Raw genomic sequence first — 25695 nt, 5'->3', positions numbered from 1 at the left:
TTCCAATGAGCTCTTCCAAACTCCAACACTCCACACTGCTCAATGTTTTGCCACTCAGTCTAGATGAGGGGGGCGTGTCCTGATGGGAAAATCATGCATGTGCATACTCTCTATAGTAGATCACTCACACTAAATATAAACGATACTAAATAGCACTAAAAGTGGTTCTCTTGCTTGTAACCATAGTGCGTGTGTGCACATGCAGAAACAAGACAGAAGTCCATAGTGCAGAAAATTAGTTGCAGATATTGAGCCAGGGACCGTATTGTGTAGCATACTGAATCAGCAAGCAAAATAACCTGGAATATACAATAAGAGCAAAATGAACACAAACTGCTTTCCTGTTCAGCCTTTAGTTATAGGTACGAGGTGTGTACCAGTTTGGCAATTAAGTGGATCTGTATTATGTACTATAACTATACAGTATACATTAATAATACAGACACCATTGAAATATCAATCATTTTAGCTGAGCAAGATTTCTCCCATAGTATGGGTGTTTGTGTTTTGATTGCTATTTTAGGACCTCATGCAGTGCTTCTCTACAGTACCTTTGGCAAAGCCTGCAGGGCATGGGTTGGGAACATAATAATAATCAATATACAGTAAAAATATGCAGTTGTCTCATGTTTTGAACAGCCCTGTCTTCAGACTGGCAGATGTACTGTGGGCAGGGTGTGTCTCCTTTGGCCAAATTAAAATAGTAATCTACTGTAAACACTTCACCATGGACAACAATAGTGTTTCACAAGAACATTGTTGTAACTAAAGAAATTAAATTAAAGTGTTATTTTGTTTTACATGCATATAATTTCAATCAACTGTGACTCAACGTTCTCCTTCCAAGTTTCGCAGTTACTTCACCAGGCATTTGTGGCTGGAGGAGGCGCTTCTGTTTTGTGATGCATGACTTAAGCACAGCATGAGCTGTGATTGGTCTCTTAGGGGGGGATGTGCAACACACTGCAAACACACAAACCATGTTCTAGACAAATTGGCCTATGGCCATTCTGAAACAGGATAAAAAATAAGCTGCCATAAATCAATTTATTTCAAATTCACATGACATCTGTGAAACAGTTTCGCTTAAAAAGCAAAGGCACACATCTACAAATTGGACAATACATAACCACCAGCAGCCAATAAATAAAACAGCCTCATGTGACGTCACAATACATCAACTGTAATGTATAGTCATTTTTGTATACAATTTATAACAAAAAAGCAACATCCTCCCAGAGCCCAACATACCTGTAAGTCTATCTCAAAAACAACAAAATCAATACATTATATATATATTTATATATATATATATATATATATATATATATATATATACTGTGTGTATATATATATATATATATATATATGCAAATGTTTGATGAAGGTTGTTTGATGAAGGTTACTAGAGCACAGATCACAAGTGTACAACACAAAAACTACATGTGCAAAGATGGCCAGGGATGTTTATATTTACACATACAGTACTGTACTTGCACACAAGTAAATCACAAACAGAAGGAAACAGAGTCTATCCTGTACCAGGCAGTGCTTCTCAAAATTAATGATATTACACCATGTATTACACTCATACTAAAAATGTACATTGATTAGGACGCAATATAATTCCTTACACAATACTATTGATGTAGTTTGTCAGCAACTGTGTTCAGCTGATTCTGCAACCCAAATTCAGGTCTTGAATCAATGGTTGAGAAAAATCTTTGTTTTGCAGCACAATACTTACTACCACGATCCTTAACACAAGTTCATGTACCTGGGATGAGGTCTGGAGTTTATGTTTACTCAGTGTCGAAAAAGGATCAAATGGACAATACAGTGGTAGTGTAATGACTTCCTCCTCCACATCATAAGCTCCATTTCAGAAATGGCAGATCTAGAAGCTTACAATGCACGTGTGAGCTTTTTGCTCTACTTAAAAAAATAATGGAGATGCAGGTTTGAAAGGTCCAAATGGTCCAAATGCTCTTATGGGCCATTAGGGCACAATGTGAATTGTACAGTACAACTAAATGCTCCATTTATGCCAGTTAATACCGCTATTTGCCAAAGAGACAGACTATGTATAAAAGCAAACCTGGTCATCATACAGCTAACAAAACAACACAACAGATTGTTATTTTCGACATATGTCGACATCTGGTGTCACCAAAACAAATATATAGCTAATATCGCTGAAGTCATAGAACTCAATTATACTATACATACAGTATAGTAGCCTACTGTTGGTTTGGTCAGTTCATCAGTGAATACTTACTTTTGATGCTGTTGTGTGTGAACAATATTCAAGTAGGCCATTCATTTACAAAAGAAAAGTTAGAATAAAGGTGCTAGGCGGTTTCTATCTGACAGCAACAATGTGCATTGCTTGTTTACAGAACATGACCAAAAGACATGAATGTATTGAATGACATATTCCTGCCAGTGCCGTTGTATTGACCAAGGTACTGGCAGTACGACTAGAGCTGGTCCCCAAGTGCTGCACAGTGGCTGCTCACTGCTGATGGGTTAAATGCAGAGGATACATTTCCCTAAGCTGACAATAAAGTAGGCGACATCAAATCAAATTACAATGTCTGTCACAGTGATGAATTCCACGGACCAAAACAGCAGCACTGGTCTGGTACTCATTTTATCACTTGTTTGAGCAACATTGGAATTCTGTGACTTCTGGATACAAGCGTATATCAGTGCATTTGTTTTGCTAAGATGGACCACGCTTAAACAATTTCAAGGTGTCATCTCTATTTTGTATTTAAAATGTCTTTAATTCTCTGCCCGCCCCCCAAACAAAAGAAAAATTGTTAAATCTACAAAATGTGTAATTGTGGAGCACCCTTTTAGAAAAGATTAGTTTGGACGGGAATTTGATGATGTACTTTCCTAACATTATTATTACTATCATGCTTTGCCCCACCTTTCCATGCATATCTATACTGTCATCACCCCTGCCTGGACACTCATTTGGAAGAGAGACATTTTGAATGAGTCCTCCTACTAGAATCTGTTGAGTGCTACAGGACGGCTGATTGGATGGTGTGCCAGCGCGCTGTCTCCATCTGTCCCTTACTACACATGTCCTTCCAGTGTCCCTGTCCTGCTTCCAGGGCCTCGCTGCCAATCAGCACACGGCCCAGCACGCTGCTCTTTGTGTAGAGACGGCCCTGTCGGCACAAAGACATCTCAGTGGGAAAATAATCATGTTTTTCATTTTTATTCTGTCAATGTAATGGTTCTTCATTCATTCAGGCATTGCCACCCATGTCGAAAATAACAAAAACTAAATAATCTATCAATAAACAATTAACACATACTGCACTGTATATTTAATTTTTGACTTGCCTCAGTAGGCCAGTCAATCTTTATTGACCCAAAATAAATTGCAATAGTAATCATTCAAGGTTTTTTATGATCCTTAGGGTCATCAAAATAACATAAGAATTTGATTATCATATACATTTTGGATCATGATAAATTCAGGGTTTGAACGTTGGGGTACCATTGAAATCCTAGAAGACATTTCAAATAATTATGCTTTAAGTAGCATGTGACATGTCAAACTAGGGGTTATTCATGATTCTGAACCCATTCCTAGCATTCGTTTTGCACGAAAAACACTCCTTGGACTAAAAACGGCCATAGCCGTCTTCACAATTTACAAATGCGATGAGGTCGTCACATTTGGGCAAGTGGCTATGGCCGTTTTTAGCCCAAGGAGTGTTTTATTAATTCAGAATAAATAACCCGGTGGAGCTGAGTTATTCCCTTGCCAGTGTTGCAGACTTTCTGTACTGCCATTTGTCCAGCAACTGGTCTAGAGTGGATGTGCATGCTCCATTACCTTTGTTTTCTTGGGAAATTGCCACATTACTGTACATCTCAATGGTTTTACATTAGTATATTAATCCCTATCCTACTCAAAATAATGATTGGCCTGTTCTTGAGGTCAGTTGTATTAGGTCAGAACATGACAAAATTGGCATTTCATTTGCCGCTACAAGTTCCTGGAACTTGCTAAAAAGCAGTTTCAAATTGTACTCTCTCCCGTCTCTAATCAGTTTAAGGCCAAGACCAGAGACTTCTGTGTATCTTAATGCGTCTGTTTTGTTTTGATATACTGTAATTCACTGCTTGTAATGCTTTGTAATGACTCTATTATTATTATTATCTGTTGTATTTTTTTATTCTATGTTGGATACTCGGCCCCATTTGAAAGAGGGTCTCTCAATGGTCAGAGTTTAAATAAAGGCTTAAAATTGAAAAATGAAATCTGGAGAGATCTCTTCACCCACGTTTGGTTTCTAAAACACTGGTTTAAAAAATACTTCTGAAAGAGACAGACAGGGCAACACTCTTTTGGTATAATCTATTGGACACTTTGACAGTTTTGATAGTTGCCTCAGCTATGTTGAAAAGAATAACATCTCTGGTAACTTTGGACCGGTGGACATTAGCCAAACACTGTCACGGTGGCCAAGTTAGTAGGATTTCTCTCCCAATCAATCACATGCTGCTGATGTAGCCCCATACCAATATTGCAAAGGCAGATTAAAGGCTGGCTACATGAGGGTACTGCTGATGTATTTCACTCACTCACTCACTCCAAGTGGCTTGGAGAACCCACTCAGTTCCTCCCAAATAAATTTAATAATTGGGACACAAACTATTTTGGGATAAGCTGCAGGACAGAGTTTGAAGTGAGCTGAAATTTTGGTATTGGAATTTGCCTATTCACTCACTGTTGAATATGCATGCAGACTGAATACTAGTTACAGTAGGCCTATGTACAGTATGTGATCTGCAATTAATCAATACCAGACAATATTCTATCATAAGCCTAAAGATATCAGAAGGCGTGAGTACATTCTCTGGCACCGGCAATCAGACGCAGCACTGCCGGGGGGAGTGGCGGCACCTGCCGGGGAAGGTGGGGGGAATATTTATGACACTACACTGCCGCTCCGTGCCACAGCAGTGTCGGTCCGTTCGGTGGCCGCCGGTCCAGAAACTACAAGTGCCGATAACAGCCATGGCAGTTATCGGATGTCAGGCTAAGACACATGCATGGCTGGTTAATCACCTGTGGCTCCCGACATCCGTTGTCGGTTAAAAATCACCTGTTGCTTCTCTGTGAGGTGAGGGGTATGGTGTCAGTGTCACTGGTTAAAACTCACCCGTGGCTCCCGACATGCGGTGCTGGTTAAAAATCACCCGTGCCTTCCCTGTGAGGTTAGGGTTAGGGTGTCGGACTAATGCGGAAACACTGCAGCGGCTACTCTCGGCAGCTGGCAGCGACGCTGAGGCTGACACCGGTGCCGGACAATAATGCACTCGCTCTCTCTCAAAGATATACTGTAGGTTTGACATTGAATATTAACATGGCTGCATCTCATCGTCTAGGCAAATAAGTGAAATTGGCACAATCACTCAGCCATTAGACAGCCAACCTTTGAAACTCATACCTGCATGACAATAAACTCCAGGACCAATGGCAGCTGAGTTATGTCCCCAGATGGAAGGTCAAAGAGGAAGGGGGCATTCCATACAGGGTTAAGGCTCCCTGCTCCTTTTGTCTCCTTGGTGGCAATCACCTTACCATCCTGACGCAGGTTGATGATAACATAATGGTCTGTAGGAAAGACAAATCATCAATTAAAAAACCCTTATAATATAAGTATGTAGAATATCTTTTTAAATATACTGTATATGCACAGAAGACAATTTGACTCCATTAGAGGTTTTTTCATAAATCAGTGGTATTGAACACCCTACACGTCTGTTGGTTAAAAAAAAACATTCAACCAATGAAAAGTAGTAAAAAGCACTTCGAAGTTCGGACATAACCTACTCCATTGGACCCTTAAACTGTCTGCCAAAGCAACTCCACATCTCGCCCTCTCATGCAAGTAATTGACAGACAGTACTGTATATAAAGTTACAACTCACAACACAAACTTTGATGAGGCAGTATTGCCTTGTTTTAATTTCCTGAAAAGTTAACATTGGAGTTAAGTGGTTTCTTCCCAACAGCAGAGATATGCTCTCTGGCCGATACAAATGAATGACCAGAGGACGATATCAAAAACATATTTGCCCTGGAATCTAACCCCGTTAACAATAACATTCATATTTATAAGAAGTGCAAATCAGTTCCCAACTTTGACAGCATCGGAATATGTAGTGTATCACAAGTTTACCACCCGCAGACTTCATCACATGAACCCCATTCTGGGCATGTCAAATTTATGGGGGGGGGGGGGGGGGGGGGGCTACCTGGAATGAACTAGCCATTGGAACCATACGTTACTCTCTGAAACCTCACCCAATGTTCTCCTTGATGACCTCCACTCAACCTCTCTCATTATATCCTGACTTCATATTATTTTCCATGTAAATCCTTTTGAATACCCAAATTTTAAAAAGGCCAATTCACGGTTGTTGCACAAATGCCACGCATCTGCAAAAAGTATGTGTGTTTCCATATCCTTGTGAAATTATACTCCAGCGGTTTCCAGGTCTTACTCAACAACATTTAGTACTTTCAACAGCTAAATAAATGGAACAGCGAACGTTTCTTTGATGTACTGTTTCCTGGCTCTCCAGGCAATGGTATGATGGGAGCAGAGCTGTATACACATATATTGAGATATGATACGAGTGGCTGTTCAGTTCCTAATAACATTACACTGTACAATGCAATGAGTGAACAGTCTCTGATTAATGACAGCTAGGAGTGACAGAACAGGGAAGGTAGAAAGAAAGGGAGTGAACGGCATTCAATCGAATGCATGACATCACAAATATGCGCTGGAGCTGATGAAGCATAACAGAGTATTGATTTGAGCATCAACACATACTGTGGATATTTTGAGCATAAAGCAGGCCAAAATAAGTTTTTAAATTTTAATATAGTTTTCCTTAGTGTATAATACATTCTTATTGTTAAAGCGATAGCATCATCTGTAAAGCAATTTGTAGATTTGTTTTTGGCCTTTGATAGTGTCAAGTGAAGATAGACAGGAATGATAGAGAGAGACAGAGACATGCAGCAAAGCTCGTCATGAACGGGACTCAAACACGCGACGCGCTGTCAGGCCAAAGCTTATGTGGCATGCGCCTGGACCACTAGGCCAGCGGGCGCCAAGTTCTCTGTCAGTGTATCTGGACAAAATATGCCATTTATGGACATAGTTTCCTGACATCTTAGATTGTACCGACACAAAATACCAGGCAATGGTTACTGTGTAGGCACTAGGCAGGCACACAGTGACAGTGATGTTATAGATAGAACTATCATAGGCCTCTGATCCAACTCCAAGTACTCTTATGAAGCATGCATAGTGGCTATTCCACCTACACTTACTGCAAGCAGTGGAGGCGGTTCTGTTGCACAAGAGAACTTCCATCAAGCATAATATAAAGCCCAATTAATATTGTGGGAGTCATTAAACTATAGGCCTATTGTAGCAATAATGAGCCATATACTGTCACGGTGAGTCAAAGGGTAGGAGCCAAATGCAGGACAAGAGCAGGAATGTTCAAAATAAATGATTTATTAAAGCAAAATGCAGTCACGCTACAAACAAAACGAATGAGTAGTAGCTGCATGCAGAAATCAGGAAATGCCAATAATGCACAAAGCACAAAGCAGTAAACCGAAAGTTCAAAACATGCAAACCTTTCAAAATGCAATAAGCAGTAGTCCAAAAATGCAGCCTTTCAGAATAGCAAAAACGGAGAACCAGGAACTCATGTACAACACAGGGAACAAGGAAGTATGTTCTGACAGTGTGGAAAGAGTCCAGTCTTATAGGGAGCAGGGTAATTGCCGAAGTGTTCACAGGTGTGGAAGGGGCGTGGCACTGTTGGGCTGAAGAGGGAGTGGGAACAGGTGTGTGACAATGACTGAGTAGGAATGGAGAGTGGGAGTGGCTGACGTGGAAAAGCAGACAGGGGAAGAGTCAAACCATGACACATACAGTATAAATTATTCTTAACATGAATACAGCAACATGTCATCACATGCCCCAGACAGAAATAGTGGGAGGGAGCTAACTACATGCCTCCTGATTCCATCTCCAGATTCTATTACTCATTTTACTGAGTGCACCGTGACCTTTCTAGTTGACTTCTGTAACTACCTCCTTACTGCATGGCCTCCTGGCATGCATGTGCATTGTGCACTTATGCCACTCCAAATGTTCCAGAATGCCGCAGCATGCTTGGTCTTCAACCAGCCAAATATTTCACATGTCTCCTTCTCCACTCCCTCCATTAGCTGAGCCCCTAGTTGCTGCCCGCACAGAGTACAGCACTGATGTTGGCCTACAAAGCAAGTAGCAACCATATAACCCTACAAACCCTCCCGCTCACTTAGACCAGTTAACACAGGGAAGTTGTCTGAACCTTCCTTAAAACAGCTCGGACAACACTCCACACGTCCCAGGCTCTTCTCCCTCCTGGCTCCTAAACTGTGGAACAAAGTAATTATTTTGCCTCTGCAAACTTTGTTTGTGACCTCCAGGGCCAACTGCCCTACCTGGCACCCCCGGCATCCGTGTGAGCTTGGCCAGGCTCTCTGCCTTTCGCACCATCACCTTGATGCGCTGAGCCAGGGTCTGGTACTGGAGCAGGATGAACAGCTGGCCCAGGGTCCGTGGACGTGGAGCACATATGGAACTCCTCCTTTGACCCAGCGACTCCTGTGAGCTTAGGCTCTGAAAGAGATGTGGAGAAATATTGAGAATGGTTGAGAAACAGGGTTCTCTATTTGACAAATTTTGATGAATGTAGAAATTATTTAAATTGTATTTAAAGTTATATTTTGGGGGTCTTTTTGTCTTTATTTGGATAGGACAGTGGAGACTAGTGACATGAAACAGGGAAACAGTTTGGGAGTGACAAGCAGCACAAAAGCCATCGGGCTCGGGACTCGAACACAAGATTCGCTCTCAGGCTGCATTAGAGCCTGTCTTGTATTTGTATGTATTAACAACTACAGATTTTGGGGGAGCATGTTGTAGCTTTTATTGACAGTGAAAGGAAGGGCTTTTATAAAATTGTTTACTGTGATATCATCAAACATAAATATCAAACATATCGGACTATATTTCCCAAAAGGCAATGCGTGTATTTAATTCAGCCTGACCAGAAGCAGGGATATCAAAAGCAGAGCCATGGCTTTTGCCCCGTTCCCCCAAGCAAGAAGTGTGGAGAAGTGTTGGGGATGGAGGAGGAGGCAAAGAAAGAGTTGAGCAAGAGGGAGCATGATGTGTCCTGCAGTTAGAGAGATGTTCCCTCATGTCATAGAGAGACTGGTAATGAAGCGAAACTCGAGGTAGGAAGAAAAGCAGAAACAGCATCATGTAAAGGAAAACCTTTCATACTGTAGTATTAAATATGTACTTTAACATGATGCTGTCTCTGCTTTTCTTTCAGTGTACAGTAGGTCCATGCTACAGGCCTATACTGAGATTTAGATTTAGTGTAACCTCAGTTGGACAATAACGAAGTACATTTACTTGAGCACTGTACTATTTTTGTAGTGTATTTGCATTTTTGGAGACTTTCACTCCACTACATTTCAAAGACAAATAATGTACATTTACTTCATTTCTAGGAAGGGAAAAGGTGCACTTTTCTTTGCACCCAGCCACCACACACACACACACACACACACACACACACACACACACACACACACACACACACACACACACACACACACACACACACACACACACACACACACACAGCTCCGTAAGGGAGTGGTTGCACCACTCAAAAAGTTAGAACCGCTGCAGTAGAGGATGGAAGGAAATAGTTCACAGAGTGGAGTAGGAGACTGGGGCGAGGGGGACATGGAATGTTTCTTGCCAGGCTACTAGTGTCCAGCAAGCACGCTACATTTCACTCATTCGTTTTCTGTCTGCCGCTTACAATTTGCCTGTACAACCATCACTCACACTAGCACTGTGGTTTAAGAGCTAAACAGTGCCCCGCCTAAACACCTTGCCAAACAAAACTCCTTTAGCTCAATACCATTTCCCATTGTAGTTGAAGATTTATTTTTCAGAGAATATCTATACTATGTCATGGACAATGTATTTTCATTGCAGCTACTATAGCGGAAGCCTATAATTCCATAAAGGATACATTATTTTTTACACTGTGCTATTTGCACATTTAAGCCAAGCTAATTCAATCACATTTATGAGGGAAGAAAAAGGCAAACCCAGAAGTCTTCACAAAATGTAAGACGTCTATAGGAAAAGTCAACCATTCCTCCATTATCAAGTGTACAGTATAAAAACTGGCTCAGAACTCCACCACCACCCAAAAGCTCCTGGCTGTTGTTCTTTGGGCCATGACTGCTTTAATTGTAGAACATTTTTATTGAGTAATCCAGCCAGGTCTCTGTGGATGTAGCCTCGGAAACCCAGACGTTACTGTGGATGTAACCCAAGCAGAATGACTGACTGTGTCAGTGAGTCATCCAGGAGAAAAGCCAGTGTCATGCTTGCTTATAGTGCAAACCATCGGCTCAATCACACATTGAGCCGATGTTACTCAATCAGACATTAACCCATTCTGACCGGGCACCCATTTTGGTGTTGGCATCATGTTATGCTTTAGCTATTGAAAAATAGCAGATCTACAAGCTCGTATCGCGCCACCGAGTGGCGCGATACGAGCTTGTAGGTCTGCTATTTTTGAAAAATTCGAAGAACGACTGACATTTTTAGAATCTGATCTCAGGTCAGAATGGGTTCATCAGACCAGTGTGTGTCCCGTGGAAACCTCGTATGAATCTGATCTCAGGTCAGAATGGGTTAAACAGTCGACTTTGTAATGGGGAGTGCCGTGGACCGTGTCAATATATCTGTTGCATGTCACGTCCTACTAAGTTGGACATTTGTGTTCTCACATACAGAGAACACAGAAGAGGAAGCAATCAATTGTTTGTTTATTACGGATCCCCCAGATCCCCAATTTATGACAGACTCAGAATTTCATTTCATGCATTTGTATGATATGAAGTGTGTTTCTTATTATAGTAATAAATTAAGTGTTTCATTGGGTCCCCAAAGTCTGGAAATAAAAACGTCTGGGTTTCCGAGGCTAGTGGCTGTGTGAACACAGAAATACTGAAGGGGTCGCTCATGTCCTGTCTATACTTATTATCATACTACTAAAACAAAATCAAGAGAGCAATATTAAATTACATCATGATACTTTAAAGTTTAAACTGTGAATATGGATCAGTATACATACCATGTCATTGTATCTAGATAAGTTAAAGAACATAAAATAAGAAAATGAATTAAATTTAACAAAAACAAATTGTTAATCCAATCCAATGTACCAATCATAACTTCAGCATCATCAACAGATATGCTATTAACTACTACGAGTAAGACGCGCAAACGCGGGAAGCGAACGCAGCTCATACATATTTGGGTTTTGGACGTATAGCTGCTTTGGGGACTCCTTATATGGTGCCCCTTTTGTGCCCATATATGGAGCTGAGTGGACCTGGCCCCTTTTGTGCCCATATATGGAGCTGAGTGATTGCTGATGCAACACACTCCATATTTGGATAGCGGGACAGACAGACAGACAGACACACAGACATGATCTGCTAGGTCTCATAGTAAGTGCTCACTGCATTCGCAACTAATAGTTAATAGCTATACTTTACTTCTGCGTCCCTTTTATGCCCATATCTTTGTCAGGCATGCCCAAATATGGAGTCTATGCATATGTCAGAATGATGTCAGAACAGGACAGCTCCATATGGAGATCAGGTCCTGAGCCCGGGCAGAGGCTTTTTGTGGCGGTTCTGGACAACCGTGGGTCCAACCGACTCGACACCGGGCACTGCACTCCCTGCGGGGGTGGGGAACGCATCGACAACTGCAGAGACCTCTATTCCAAACAGCCATTCTTTGTTGATTTTCTATAAAAAACTTTATTTATGCAATAACAGCACGTGTAACAATGTTCAAATATCAGTCCATATAGAGATTGCATTCTGGAGTAGTTAAAGATGTTAAGCATGACTGCTTCATCTTAATCCTTCTAGATCTCAGTGCTGTGTTTGTTTGATACATACCCAGGTCAAGGTTTTACTGTCCTTATACTGTTACATTTATGTTGCCATTTTTATGACTCTTCTTGCTCTTTCTTTTGTTATAACTTTAATTGTATTGATTCTGGAAAGCACTAACTGGGATTTTTTTTTTTAAAGCACTCAAATTTAGTATCATTATAGTTGGCCACACTGTCATGTGGCCAATGATAGAAGATTTTAGTACTTGGCACAGTTCTACTTGGCACTGTTATAGACAGTGCCACAGTACGTCTAACTGTATGAAATGTGATGCAAGATATAAAGAGCATGCACGCTCAGCAGAATCCTACCCTATACAAATTAAATTAATGTAGTATAGCTTCTACAGTGTTTTGAATACTAATAAACATGAAAACAAGCTGACTTGCTCCGACTGAGTCACCATCTGCTGACTATATGACTCATACTAAATTACTTCTACAGTATCTTAAAACCTACTCATCCTTATTATTCACGTCTCCAAGCGAACCTACATTCCAATGGATCCGATGTAGTTATCATTTAGTCACAATTAAGTTCTTGTGCATAGGCCTACCATACTTTTAATTGGTTAAATATTTATAATAACCCACATAAAAACGTATGTAGCCACTTTCAAGCTGACATCACTATTGTCAATATAGTCAGGCAAAAATATTTCCAAATTTATAAAAAAGTAGCACGTCTACAAGCTCATAATGATGCGTTGTGAGCTTGCAGCATTTTGGCTTTTGACTTTTTCATACGATTAAGAACAAATTAGGGCATCCATTTATAAGAGAGATAATGGAGTTTTGTGCACAAACGTGACGATAGGCCTATGCAGATTTAAATAATTGCTTTACAAATGTATTTGCTCAAAATGCACTGATGTATTTGCTTAATCTATACCTGCTCTAGGCACTGACACAAGGCTCAGAACTCTGCCCCACCCTGTCCTATAATGTCACAACAACCACTCTAATACAGAGAGCTCTGCAGAGAGCTGCAGCTGATATAATTACATTAAAACTAAATGTATTACCATTACAGGAGAGGAGTCTACATTACAACACTGAGTCACAGCAGCCTGTTTGAGATACAGCTACTTTCTCACACATTTCCACAGAGGCAGGTTTCTAAAGGCAGACCATTTGAGAGATCATCGTTTAAATGAACAATCAGTGCTTTGACAAGACCATTCCCCCTTCCAGAGTCAATTATTTATCTCACTTCGCAAAGTTCGCATTGTGTGTGTGTGTGTGTGTGTGTGTGTGTGTGCCTGTGTGTGTGTGTGTGTGTGTGTGTGTGTGTGTGTGTGTGTGTACGCGTGTGTGTACGCTTGTGTGTACGCTTGTGCGACCGCGCGTGCAGATGTTTGTGAAAGTGCATGCATATCCTAGCTTACCTCATTTCTGCCCATCCAGCACACCTGTACTACATAACAGAGCCCAATTTAATTAACTACCAAACAGAGCATAACCCTTTTTTGCTAATGTGTCTTCATTGCAACGTCCTCCACCTTGTCTCTGTCTGTGTACTGTGAGCTAGCTATAAAACATTCCAAGGACACATCCACAACACTAATGGCAAATAATGTTTTCGACCAAAGCTAAAATATCCACTGAGTCTTTCCTGGTAACCATCTTCCTATAAACATGTGTCTTGATATAAATGCACCCTGGTTTGTCTGTATGTTGAAAGGACCGAAAGTCTGACAACTGATATCAGCCCCATTGCTACAGTACCAGCCCAAGGGGCTGATATGGCAGTAGCTGATCAATCAGCTAAAGTGCCATCATACATTGAACTGTCACCAACGACCAACCGCACAGAGGGAGGACATACTTACACTAATGCACATAAATGCTGCACTGATAAAAAAAAACATGCAATTTCCTCCATGTCTTTCTGACTAAATACGAGTATATGCATGTGATAAACAAATGACAGTGAAATGGCTGTAAAAGCAAGGTTATACTCGAAACACGAGCGTATTCACTAACGAGGCATTAGAAGGCTAGAATTTTACAAGGACACATTTTATGATCAACTGCAGGACACAACAAGCTGTAATAAAGTAGGAACCAGGAGAGAAGACAAACTCAGACCAGATTAGGAGTTGTTGAGTTGCAAGCAGATTTGAGTACAGTGAAGAGGTTAAATATAAAGTGAGGGTGACAACAACTTGACTTGATAGCTAGGGACTACTCTAACGTAGCAGCTAGAATGTGAGCTAAATGTGAGTTCAAGTCTCATTTCCACTCAGCCTTATGAATACAGACGAACATCAACGATAAGGTGTTTCTTCAGGTTCAGTGCACAACAACGAGACAACACTTGGGGAGCCGCTTGGGAATAGGAAGGTTTCCGGTTCGATCCCTGGTTCCTCCTGGCTTAGTGTCACAAGTGTCCTTGAGTAAGATAGTTAAGCCCTAACTGCTACCGGTGAGCAGGTTGGTGTCTTGCATGGTTACCTCCGCTGTCAGTGTTTCAATGTGTGTGAATAGGTTAATGTAAAAGCTGTACTAAATGTAGTATAGTAAGCTGAAGTGCCTGCTGTAGCTGCTCATGCCGCCATGACACGCAGACACACAGACAGACACCTGTGTCAGCAACAGAGAACGCCCCTCCTGCTGACTTCGCTCCCGCGAACAAAGCCAATTGTGTTCATTGGAGCAAGCTGGAGGCACTGCAGAGGATGTACTGTCTCCACAGTGGTGGGCAGCAACTTTGCCCCTGCAACAACCAGACGCCCCTGTAGGACATACTACAAGGGTGGACGCGATGGCTTTGATTTTGCTGTGCGGTGTGATGTCAGGATTCCTATTCTCCCTGGCCATACACAATAGCAGAAAAGAGGAGAGGAATACACAATGGAACTCTATGACAGCACAAGAGAACCTTGGTTTTGCAGGTGACAATGATCCATTATCATCCAGTTTTAGCAACCTGTGTGAGAAGACTGTGAAGTTAACGGAAGAAGCAACCAGAGTGGGTCTAAAACTGAACTTTGGAAAGTGAAAGACATTCCAGACTGAGCATACTGAAAGTATGGAAAGTATTAGAGTGAATGCAATTAGATTGAAGATGCCAGGGAATAAAATGTGTAAGTCAGAGTGTGATTAACAAGGAAAACTAAATTACTGGCTGCAAACACACCCACCTCCCAGATAACCATGCAGAAGCTATGAACAGAATGATACAAATCTGAATGACACATCCCACCACTTTACATGTGATGCCCTCTGGCCAAATCTTCCTACAGAGTGCACAGAAGTGCTGTTTTAGTGGGTTAAAAATATTACAGTCAGACACTTGGTCTAAAAGGATAGCACCAAAAAAAGGTATTGCGGTCTTATCTCCATTCAGGTCCTATTTTGTTAGTTTGATGATCTACTGTTTTAACTAAAGCAGAGTCGACAATTTGCTTTAGAATGCTCCTCAACCAGGCCAGGACTGACTGACTAAAGTCCATTACATCACACAGACTATAGCATGTCACCAGCGCCAGCGCGTCATTAATGCCCTTGCTCGCCAGCATTACTAACACAAGCGTAGGCGAGCTGCCAGCTTGCTGCACTCAACATGTTTGCTCTGCACTCGTTAACTACAATGTCACCATGTCCAACAAGGCAACAACAGTGGAAAAAAAATGCTAATGGAGGCCCTGATTAGACATTACATTCCTTCATAAGATAAGACATGATATGGACTGTTCATATTTATGCTGCCTGTTATATAAGGTTGCTATGGTGAGTTCACTGATTCGAAGTGACAGAATCAGTAGTCTGCAGTAATTTGTTTCATAATGTGTAATTATATAACCCTAACCCTATACAGTAAACATGCACATGTGTTATTATATTTACAATTTTGTTTTACAGTCGCTGTCACTGCCAACCCCCTACTGCTTGGTCTGGTGAGGATGTAGACAACCACATATCTCCTCTGATACACATAGATTCTCCAGCAGCTTCTTGTGCAGTAGCTGGCAACTCAGCGGGAGGGCATAACGCATATGCAGAGGAACACACCATGCATCCCGATTGACCAGGCACCCTAACCACAACATATAGGAGTCTATAGTGCAACGTCACAGAACACCCCCCACTGTGTCGGCTTCCCACGCATGAATATGACATTATTTACTAATGTATATTGTACATTTCTATTTCTACAATGCATCACCTTTTTGCGTCTCTTAGGGTTGTACCTCTTTGTAGATTTCTTATTGTATTTTTAGGTGTTCTTGGGGATAAACACGGATGTATTTATGTTGTCTGTTTTCTGCAATGTCATGTATTGTGGTAACATTGTTGTGTAATCTTTTTTCTGCCTATTGGCACGTTCCCACTCGAAAAAGAGATTTATGTCTCACGTGTTTTTACTGGTTAAATAAAGGTTAAATAAATGCCCAAATGCCAGTTGTTGACCAAGCCATTGAACACCAGTCCCCACTGTGGTGAGCACAGACTAAAGGCCCACGCATACTCTAGTTTTAGGTGATAACCACCGTACCTCTAAACAAATTTGTGCAACACAAAGTGCTAAGTTCCAAGTTCCTGAATGCTGCCTTCCGGCATGGCATGGAAAGGAGTGGCATTTCTTTCAGCATGTAGTAAATGCTGCATTCGTGGTCTGGAAAGGGCAGTTGTTTTACAGACGGGTAAAAGGGCAGGGGCTGAAGCCCCCTTTGATGTCTATGGTGTGCACGTCCCTGAGTAACTGCAAACTGCAGTACGCGTGGCCCTTAAACCTGCACCAGCTGGAAGCCCATGTTTTTGCAATTTTTGGTTTTGTTATTCATGCGTTTTAGAAAGGCAGCATTATTATGTTGACTTTCAACTTAATGGGTCCACAACACCAATTTAAAATAAAACATCACACGTATGAAGTGAGCAGTGCTCGTATCATATCACATTCTGTTCTCAACCAATCAGCTGAGCACATTCCGTGCTCATACAGACACACAAAGCTGTGCATAGGAGCAGCTAGCGCTGCACAAAAAACACCATCACAGCACATCAAAACTAGCCTACCATCCTGGTCACATACAGTAAATTCACATTACAGTAGTGTCTTCTGCAGACAGGTCTGGAGAGCACTGGGTGGTCGTTATGCATAAACCAAACAGTGTTAGAGCCAATCAGCCAGTGTCTGCCCTCAGAGCCTGTGATTGACAGATGCTGATTGGCTCTTCCACATTTTGGTTTATGCAAAACGCTCACCCAGTGCTTGGGGCCGGATAGGTCTGCAGAATTCACACGACTGGGATGGTTTACCAGGCTACATCAAAACATGGTTCATGATATTATATACCTTCTTCAATCTGTTCTTGAGCGGACTGAGCTCCTTGGTGTAAGTGATAGCGGTGTCTGGCTCCCAGTCCATTTGCCCGCACGGCATTTCCACTACCCCCAGAGCTGCCTCTCTCAGGCCCGAGAAGTCCCTGCTGTAGACTTCCAGCCTGAGGGTACAGCCTCGGAGCTCATCCACAGAGCCCACCTGCAGCAGAATGCTCTGGCCCTGAAGCTCCGGACTGAGACTTCGCCGACGTGGTGCCGTTCCCTGCGGAGAGGGGCAGAGAGGGGGCAGGCTAGCTCTAACGAACACCCCGCTGCGCCTCCGCGCGCCCCCAGACAGCCCCAGGATGTTGACACACAGAGTGCTGGCAGAAGGAGAAAAGAGGAGAGCAAAGTGCAGTAAGGGCACTGGCTTGGAGGGGATGGACAGGGAGCTGGAACCGTACTGAGGTTGATATAGATCGACCTGGTGGCCAGGAGGACTCATGGTAACGACAGGCGTTAGACGACTGCTCTCATTGAACAGGATGCTGTCTCCACACACGGTGCTGCGGCGGTCCAGTGCACGGCGGGTTTTAGACACTAGGCTCATCTTGGGGATGGAGGGCAGGGAGGAACGGCCATGGTTGGGGGGCTTGTTGGGGGTGCAGGGCACAGCTGGGGTGCTGAGGCGCCTCATGGAAAAACAAGACCTCGGGGAGGGCTCCCGCCTCGGGGAGCTGGGGTCAAAGTGCAAAGTGGTGAGGTCGTCCTTGGAGGGGGAAGAGATACTTTTTAAAGTGGGGAACTCCAGCACATCGCCCTCCAGTGGCTCATACTGATGCTTTATGGGTAGAGAGCACATAGAAGGGGTCATGATCACAGTCACTTGTTCAACGGGGGTTCCGCTGGGGTAGGGCACGAGCACAGCCTCCTTGTCCTGGGGGGAAGGACTCTTTTTTCCCCCTCTGCGCCAGCATAGGATGCAGCCGAGAACCAAGCAGAAGCAGAACACAGCCAAACCCACTGCAAGCAGCATCTGCATGTGGACTGGACACAGCAGAAAACAACAGGTTTATAATTAGAGTGGGAGAGAGGGGTTGTTTTTGTGAGGGAGAAGGAGAGAAAATGGAGCACAAAAAACATGTAGAGACCATTAGTGAACACGTCGGAGGAAAAGAGTGAGAAAGACAGCTGACAAAGACAAAGACAGGAGGTGACAGAGAGATGTGACGGCCCTATAGGCATTATGTTCTGTGTTTGCCTACTTCTGCTTCACTCAGGCATTGGTGTACCCCTATTGGTGGTAAGATGGCTCCTCCCTGGTGTCTTTCAGAGTGGCACACAATTTGGTTTTATTTGGGTTTTCATTGTGTTTAGCCTTGTTACGAGCCTTGATTCATATGTTCATAGTTACGTATGTGTGTATACCTCTCTTCCTGAACAAGCTGGGCTTATAACAGGTGTGGGCTATGTCCAAATTTGAGGTCCTCCCTTGGAATATCAAAACTTCCCTATCCTGGTTGACATCATACCTCTCTGACTGACACCAGTTAATCTCAATTAACAACGGCCACTCCTCTGCCCCAGTCACCCACGGAGTCCCGGGTTCAGTGCATGGTTCCCTCCCCTGGGCCCTGCTCTTCAGCATCTTCCTGCAAAACCACAGTCAAAACCCACCTCTTCAGGATAGCCTTTCCCAGCTGAGGCAGAGTTAAGATGTCCCCCCAAACCATGCTTAGCCTTTTATCTTTTTAATATAGCACTTATCTTTTCTTCCTTTTAGTTTTTTCTTAATAAAGCTGCATTTTCTTCAATTCTTTTATGTTAAGCAACTTTGGGTACTTAAAAGCTCTATAAAATCTGAGCTAGTATTCTTACATTTAGTCCCCAAAGAGAGTGCAGCAGTTAAAAATACAGATCGCAGGGTCAAAGCAACGCCATCAGTATAAAGTTGGCAAAAAATATAAATAAGATAGCAACATTATACAATATACAACACTACACCCTCAGCAGTGCTAGCATAGTGAAAGCAACACAAAGGAAAAAATACAAGAGAATGCACACTTGTGCAGCACCATCTTCATAATAGATACATACAGTACATACACAAGCAGACAAAACATAATTATTATTTTCATTATAAAAAAAGCATACATACCCATGTACCATATTAGGCCCGGCCCAAAAACGTTGGGTCGGGCCAGGTCGGGTTCTTGCAGAATTTGAGAACTCTAATAAATAGACACCGCCTGTATGCACATGAAGACTCTGATACAGTTCAGTTTGCTCCATAATCACTAAGGTCACATTCCCACCTAATACTTCGGTAGACTCAATGCGTATGGGCGGAGAAATTGGGATTCTTGCATACCGGTATTTAATTTGCTGTGGTTTGCCTTCACACCTGCACCGAATCGTAATCAAGTGTGATTGGAAGCGAAACCCCCGTTTTTGCTTGGAGTAGAATGTGGTTCTTTGATACGCATTAGGATTCGAATGAGCCTTCACACCTGCCAAACGAAGTGCACTTTTAATTGCAGCAAAGCTCTCTGGTGTGAATGTGACCTAAGTCTCCCTGTTGTGTATTGTGTGACTCTTATTTTTGTTGTTTTGGATCAATACTTAATGACTGGTTTCGTAGTCAATCTTATAGTGTTAAACAAGGATACTGAGCATCATGATACTTTGTCTTTGGTCTCTGGGTTTCTGGTAGTACTTTAACTCAGTTTACAAAGGCAGATTCTAAAGCACATTTGGGCTAGTGAAAAACTGAATAGGTGCCAAGAGAGGCTGAGTACAATGGGGACATTAGCTAGATTAAAAATGGACCCATAAGGACATTTTAACAAATTAAGCTAACACTGAGGAATTTAGTGTGGAGAGCTGACTCACACCAATCACCTTGTGTTGTTTGGACGCTGATTGCTTTATGAAATTAAACAGAAAATATGCTAGCTCTGTGTTCACACTCTAATCATAATATTTGTTTTAATAAACATTATTGGCACAGTTCAGTGCAAGCTTGATACGAACCAGAGCCAGTGACAGAATTACTGCTGACAAGTCATGCACATTTCACTGATTACGCATTTATTACGCAGTATGATTTAAAACACGAAAAACCACTCTCGGACAGTTAAGATTAACAGCCAGAGAGACTGTTGTGTGATGTTGTGTGTGCTGGTGACTCATGCATGCGTCACAACACATCTGCTCTAGAGGGAAGCCTTGTCAGTAGGAATACGTAAAGTATCCTGCAGCACTTTATGAATGATCATCATACAGTTGACAGAAAGCATCTGTGTCATTTTGCATTGGCTATGAATAATAGCTCACAACGAGTTTATAGCTTGTACATCTGCTATTTTTGAACATTATGAAAAATCTTGAGTGTGAGAACTACAGATTTAAAGCAAAGGCTCCAAACTTTCTAATTAAATTACATTGGAGCAGATAAGCAGGTTTATTATTTTCTCCATCATAGGCTGTGCAGGCTAGTATTCTATTATCTTCTTTTAGTGATGCACGATATAATCGGTAGCATATAGAAATCGGCCATATCAGCCATAAATATACCATATCTGATCGGTCTCAAAATAATCCAGATTATTTTCATAGATGTTGATGATGCAATAATAACGTGACCGTCAATGGCTCTGTCCGTCACTTTTGTTTTGTGTATTTGTAATGTTTGAAGGCAGCACAATCCGTATAACATCGGAATCGGTCAGAATCGGTATCGGCAGATATGACCCTGCAAATAATCGGAGACCGGATATCGGTCATAATTTGATAATCTTGCACCCTTTTTTTGTATAGAATCGGCCTCAGGTTTTATGGCCTGCAGTCCTGAGGATAATCTTTGCAGAGGATGTGCAGCAATGTGAACTTTGCATCATCATCATCATCATCATCATCAAAGCAGATGAGCTCCCACGTGCAATGAATCAATAATCCTTAATACTTTTTCTTTTGTTTTGTTTTGTTTGTTTTTAAACCGTTTCCATTTGGGGGATGAGAGTGCATGAGGTCTAAAAAAGAATGCTCTTGCTAAAAAATAAAATAAAAGGATGAAACACAACATCCTAAACTAGAAGGTGATGACTCATACAGGTCAGCCAATGGGGATAGGCTGCAAAGTCCACAACCACAAGGTCATTTTATGCCAAGCTAAATTATCAATATTGTAAAAGACTTTCTTAAGCATTACACCTACTGTACATGTATGTACAGACAATAGGATAATTCATTTTGATCTGTTGATGAACTATAACTTGCATGCATTGTTTGGTTTACATTATCAAGTGATATAAAAAGCTGCCTTTTCCCATAATTTAAAACACATGCACTTGGATCTTGGACCACAATAAATTAATCCAAAATTGATTTTTAAAATGCTTGTAGAGTATGTTACTATAACCTGTTGATCTATTTGTATGGCTGCCAAAGAATTGGTCAATAAATAAAATGTGGGCGGTTCTATTGCCTTATATTTGCATAAAACGTTTGCTAAAACACTTTCAATAATTTAAATTCGTGATGAAACAACTTCTAAGAAGAAAGAAAAGTAGGCTACTTTGAAAGAATAAGAATAAGGCTTCTTACCTTCGAAAGCATTTGGTGACATTTTCATATGTTGTTACAATATGATGCTATAGAGTCAAAAATCACCAGTGTTTAGGGAACTGCTCCATTCCTCTCCTCCAGTCTCCTCTCTCTTTGGCTCCGAGCTGTCTGCGGCACTCACAGATACTGCTCCGAAACGTGTGACCTATCTAAAACCGCTACCACCAGAGGTCGCTGTTACATTTTTCTTTCCTTTTATGTGCACCAATTATACCTCTGGTGTACACTGCGCACTGCAGTGGCCCGTGGGAATGTTGTCAAGGTGAGCTCTGACTTTCGTAGCCTACTGTAGCAGCCTATTATTGCGTATTGATTATATATTTCTTCCCCTCCACGGCATTCATTTCCAGAGCATTGTGCAAAGTGCAATCAATTAACATAATCCTAAAATGTTTATGGGGAATCTGTTTATGGGATGTCCAGACTCCAGTTGTCTCATTTCTCATTGGAGACAAATTAAAGAAGAGACGCCCACTAGCCTACACATCTCTGGAAAAACATTATTATATTGGTCACCGGTTCCCATGTAATTCCACCGGCTTTCTGGCCAATCAGGAAATTCAGTGACTAAGCTTATATTTCGTGTATAATAAAGGCAGGGGGTCGTAGAAGAGGCATGCATGCAGAGGCTATTAACATCCATTGCTTTTGCCTCAAGTAGCCTATACCTGGAGTTCTGGACTCATTCAAATAATGGTTTATGGTTATAGCTTCATAGGCTATATATAGCCTGCCCTAAAGCCTATACAAATCTATACAATTTAAAATGGAATTAGAATTTGTCTCAAAGTGTTTTACTGCATCCGTGACATGAAAAAGTTTGGAAATCACTGACCTAGATCTGATAGATTATTGTACATTTCTGTAGCTCAACTGCTATAGCTTTAGCTACACTGCCATCTCGTGGTGAGATTAGATAAGTGGATATATTGAGAATACAGACAGAAAGCTAATATAGAGAGAGGAATGAGATAATATAAATGTATAGCTGGAATAATAGAATCCTCTCAAATATTTCTTTAATTGAAATAGAGCTGAGTGAGGTGTGGGTTTGCTGGTGGGATAAATTACTTGCTATCCTGGAAGAAGTGGGGTCATATTGGCACAGATCATGTGCTAGGTCTCCAACATAACATAACATGTGACTCCCCCCACAACATACTATCAAAGGCTGCATTTATACAAACTGTGTAAAAACAAAACAAAAAAAAAACTGATGAGTATAGTAGAGTAAACTATAATTATTAAGTGTTAATCCAACAAATCCACAAATCGTTGCATGTGTAACAATATATTTGGCTCCAATTAAGAACAGCATAGCGGTATAGGCTATTAGGTTTTACAGTATGCCTGACAAAACAAGTCTTGCAGCAGTATAATTTACAGCTGTTGCTCAAGAGTATATGCAGAATACTGAAATATACTGTGTTCTGTGAGGCTTATGTGAAATACCGTGTGACACATCTTCAGTGCAAAACTTGTATTTTGTCATCTTCACTCATTTATATCCCACCCTAACCATAACCCATCTAGATTAGTTCTTATCTGGCTTTTACTTGCCATATTTCAAATGCATCGCAACACTGTGTTCTAATTATAACACCACAATGTTTAATAGTCACACTTTTTACATTTTAGGCTACCTTTAAAATGAGGATTTCAATTTGTCTTTTAATTTTAATTTAAATTTAAAAATAATAATAATTCAGAACCAATTGGGCTCAGGTTAGCATGCGCGAGCCGAAAATAGCCGACCTATGACGAAATATGAATCGAGTCAATAGACGATTGCAGTTCCTCCTCAGGCTCGGGTCCTGACTCTGAGTCTGCATATAGCCTATCCTGCTATCCTGCTACCCTAATAGACAGGGGTGCATGAGCACCTGGCCGTTCATTCGTGCTCTATCTCCGACCAAGCCACACTTCCACCACACATCTCTCTATGCAAAATAAAACCTGCACACTCCCACAAAAGACATAGACTACATTGCATTCGCCAAAAATGTCTTCTTTACTGTTTAAATATTACTTTTCTGAAACACGCTATTCTTGCTCAACCTCAACAGCCTACGTCAGAATCGTCATGTTGGCGTCTACTACGCCAACTACGTTCACTTAATGGGGCCAGTCCTTCACAGTGACACACGCGTTACATCAACCACGCGACCGGGATGGTTTCTACCTCTCAATGTCGTGCCTACTCTACACTGCCATCCCAAGTCCCCTCCCCCTTTCACTGCTCCTGTGTGTGACCTGTGAACTACTCTCTGACTGCACTGTGGCTTGATTTATATGTGCGAGGTGGAAATGTAATGCACATAAATTAATTATAGGTCCAGCAAGCAAATCATGATTGTCTGTTTGTGCTCAATAGGTCACCATCACATTCCGATTTTAGGTGTTGTGTTTTTTATGACATTTATTTTGGCCAGTAGTTTCATATCTATCCTTTTCCCTTTCACCAACACAGACCATGCTAACGGTGTTAGCGCGTTAGCATCACACAGCTTACAGCGTCAGTGTTGCATGAATACTTTCAACCATGACAATGCCGACTACTTTTGCTACACACACTTCCCAAGGATTATGGAGATGTCTTTATTTATTTTTTAAGGTTGAGAAATGAAATAATTATGGTCGTTTCTAATCTCAGCATTTCACAAGAGAAAGACGTGGATGCCTTTCGCTGCTGTTGCCATGTCTCATAGAAACAAGTAAATAGGTCTATAAAAATAATCCCAAAACAAGCGCATATAACAGGGGTCTGTAACCTATTTTAAATGAAGTGCCATGTTTTCATTTTCTAGATAGTCAGTCAGCCACAAGCTCACATCACAACAATAATCCATGTAATAATCACAATAACAATACTAATAATAATAATCATAATAATAATAATAATAATAACAATAAACTTCTTTGTAAACTCACTCATTTACAAACAAGCTCACATCAGAACAATAATGCAGCATGTAATAATAATAACAATAATAATAATAATCATTATAAGAAAAACAACAATAACAACAGTACAGTACAGTACAGTAAAGACGTACAGTAAAGTACAGTACAGAGGACAACATTACAGTACAGTGCAATACTAAGGAGTGCAGTACAGTATTATAATAATTTATAACCCATCCGTTACTACATGTGCAGGGCACACTACTGAGTTTAGACTTTTTATGCAGGGCCTGGGAAATAAGGCAGAATCTTTTGTTTGTGTAAAAAAAAAAGGGAATATCAACAAAACATATCTGTTTATTGTACACAATGCAATATTGAATGCAATGATATGGTGTGTCCTGTAAGCCCATGTGGGCTGGGCGCCTTTGGTGCATGACACAAAAATAAAGAAATCTATCTATCTATCTATTCAGGCCCATCCTGCTACCCTAATAGACAGGGGTACATAAGCACATGGCCGTTTATCCAACAGCTTTCTCCGACCAAACCACACTTTTACCAGACATCTCTATATGCTAAATAAATTCGCCACACTCCCAGAAAACATATAGACTACATTGCATTCGCCAAAAATGTCTTATTTACTGTTTAAATATTACTTTTCTCAAACACGCTATTCTTGCTCAACCTCTACAGCCTACGTCAGAATCGTCATGTTGGCGTCTACTACGCCAACTACGTTCACTTAATGGGGCCAGTCCT

General features: G+C 41.4%; 1 protein-coding gene across 2 annotated transcripts; it reads right to left on the bottom strand.

Annotated features, from left to right (window-relative positions):
• Nucleotides 1–1042: 1042 nt before the first annotated feature.
• On the bottom strand, nucleotides 1043–22127 carry LOC308315476 (synaptotagmin-5). 2 transcript variants are annotated; one of them, XM_080763472.1, is made up of 5 exons: nucleotides 22072–22127; nucleotides 17435–18447; nucleotides 8561–8738; nucleotides 5484–5650; nucleotides 1043–3185 (listed from the first exon to the last, which is right to left on the bottom strand). In XM_080763472.1, exons 2-5 carry the CDS (start codon nucleotides 18440–18442, stop codon nucleotides 3036–3038), a joined length of 1503 nt encoding a protein of 500 aa, XP_080619598.1. In that variant the 5' UTR covers nucleotides 18443–18447; nucleotides 22072–22127; the 3' UTR covers nucleotides 1043–3035. The 2 variants fall into 2 exon arrangements, with proteins under 2 accessions (XP_080619598.1, XP_080619597.1); XM_080763471.1 differs by having other exon boundaries at nucleotides 22006–22122.
• Nucleotides 22128–25695: the final 3568 nt, after the last annotated feature.

Source organism: Protomyctophum bolini, assembly GCF_963924005.1.
Source record: "Protomyctophum bolini genome assembly, chromosome: 1".
Classification (NCBI taxonomy): domain Eukaryota; kingdom Metazoa; phylum Chordata; class Actinopteri; order Myctophiformes; family Myctophidae; genus Protomyctophum; species Protomyctophum bolini.
This window is presented reverse-complemented; position numbering and strand designations above follow the sequence as displayed.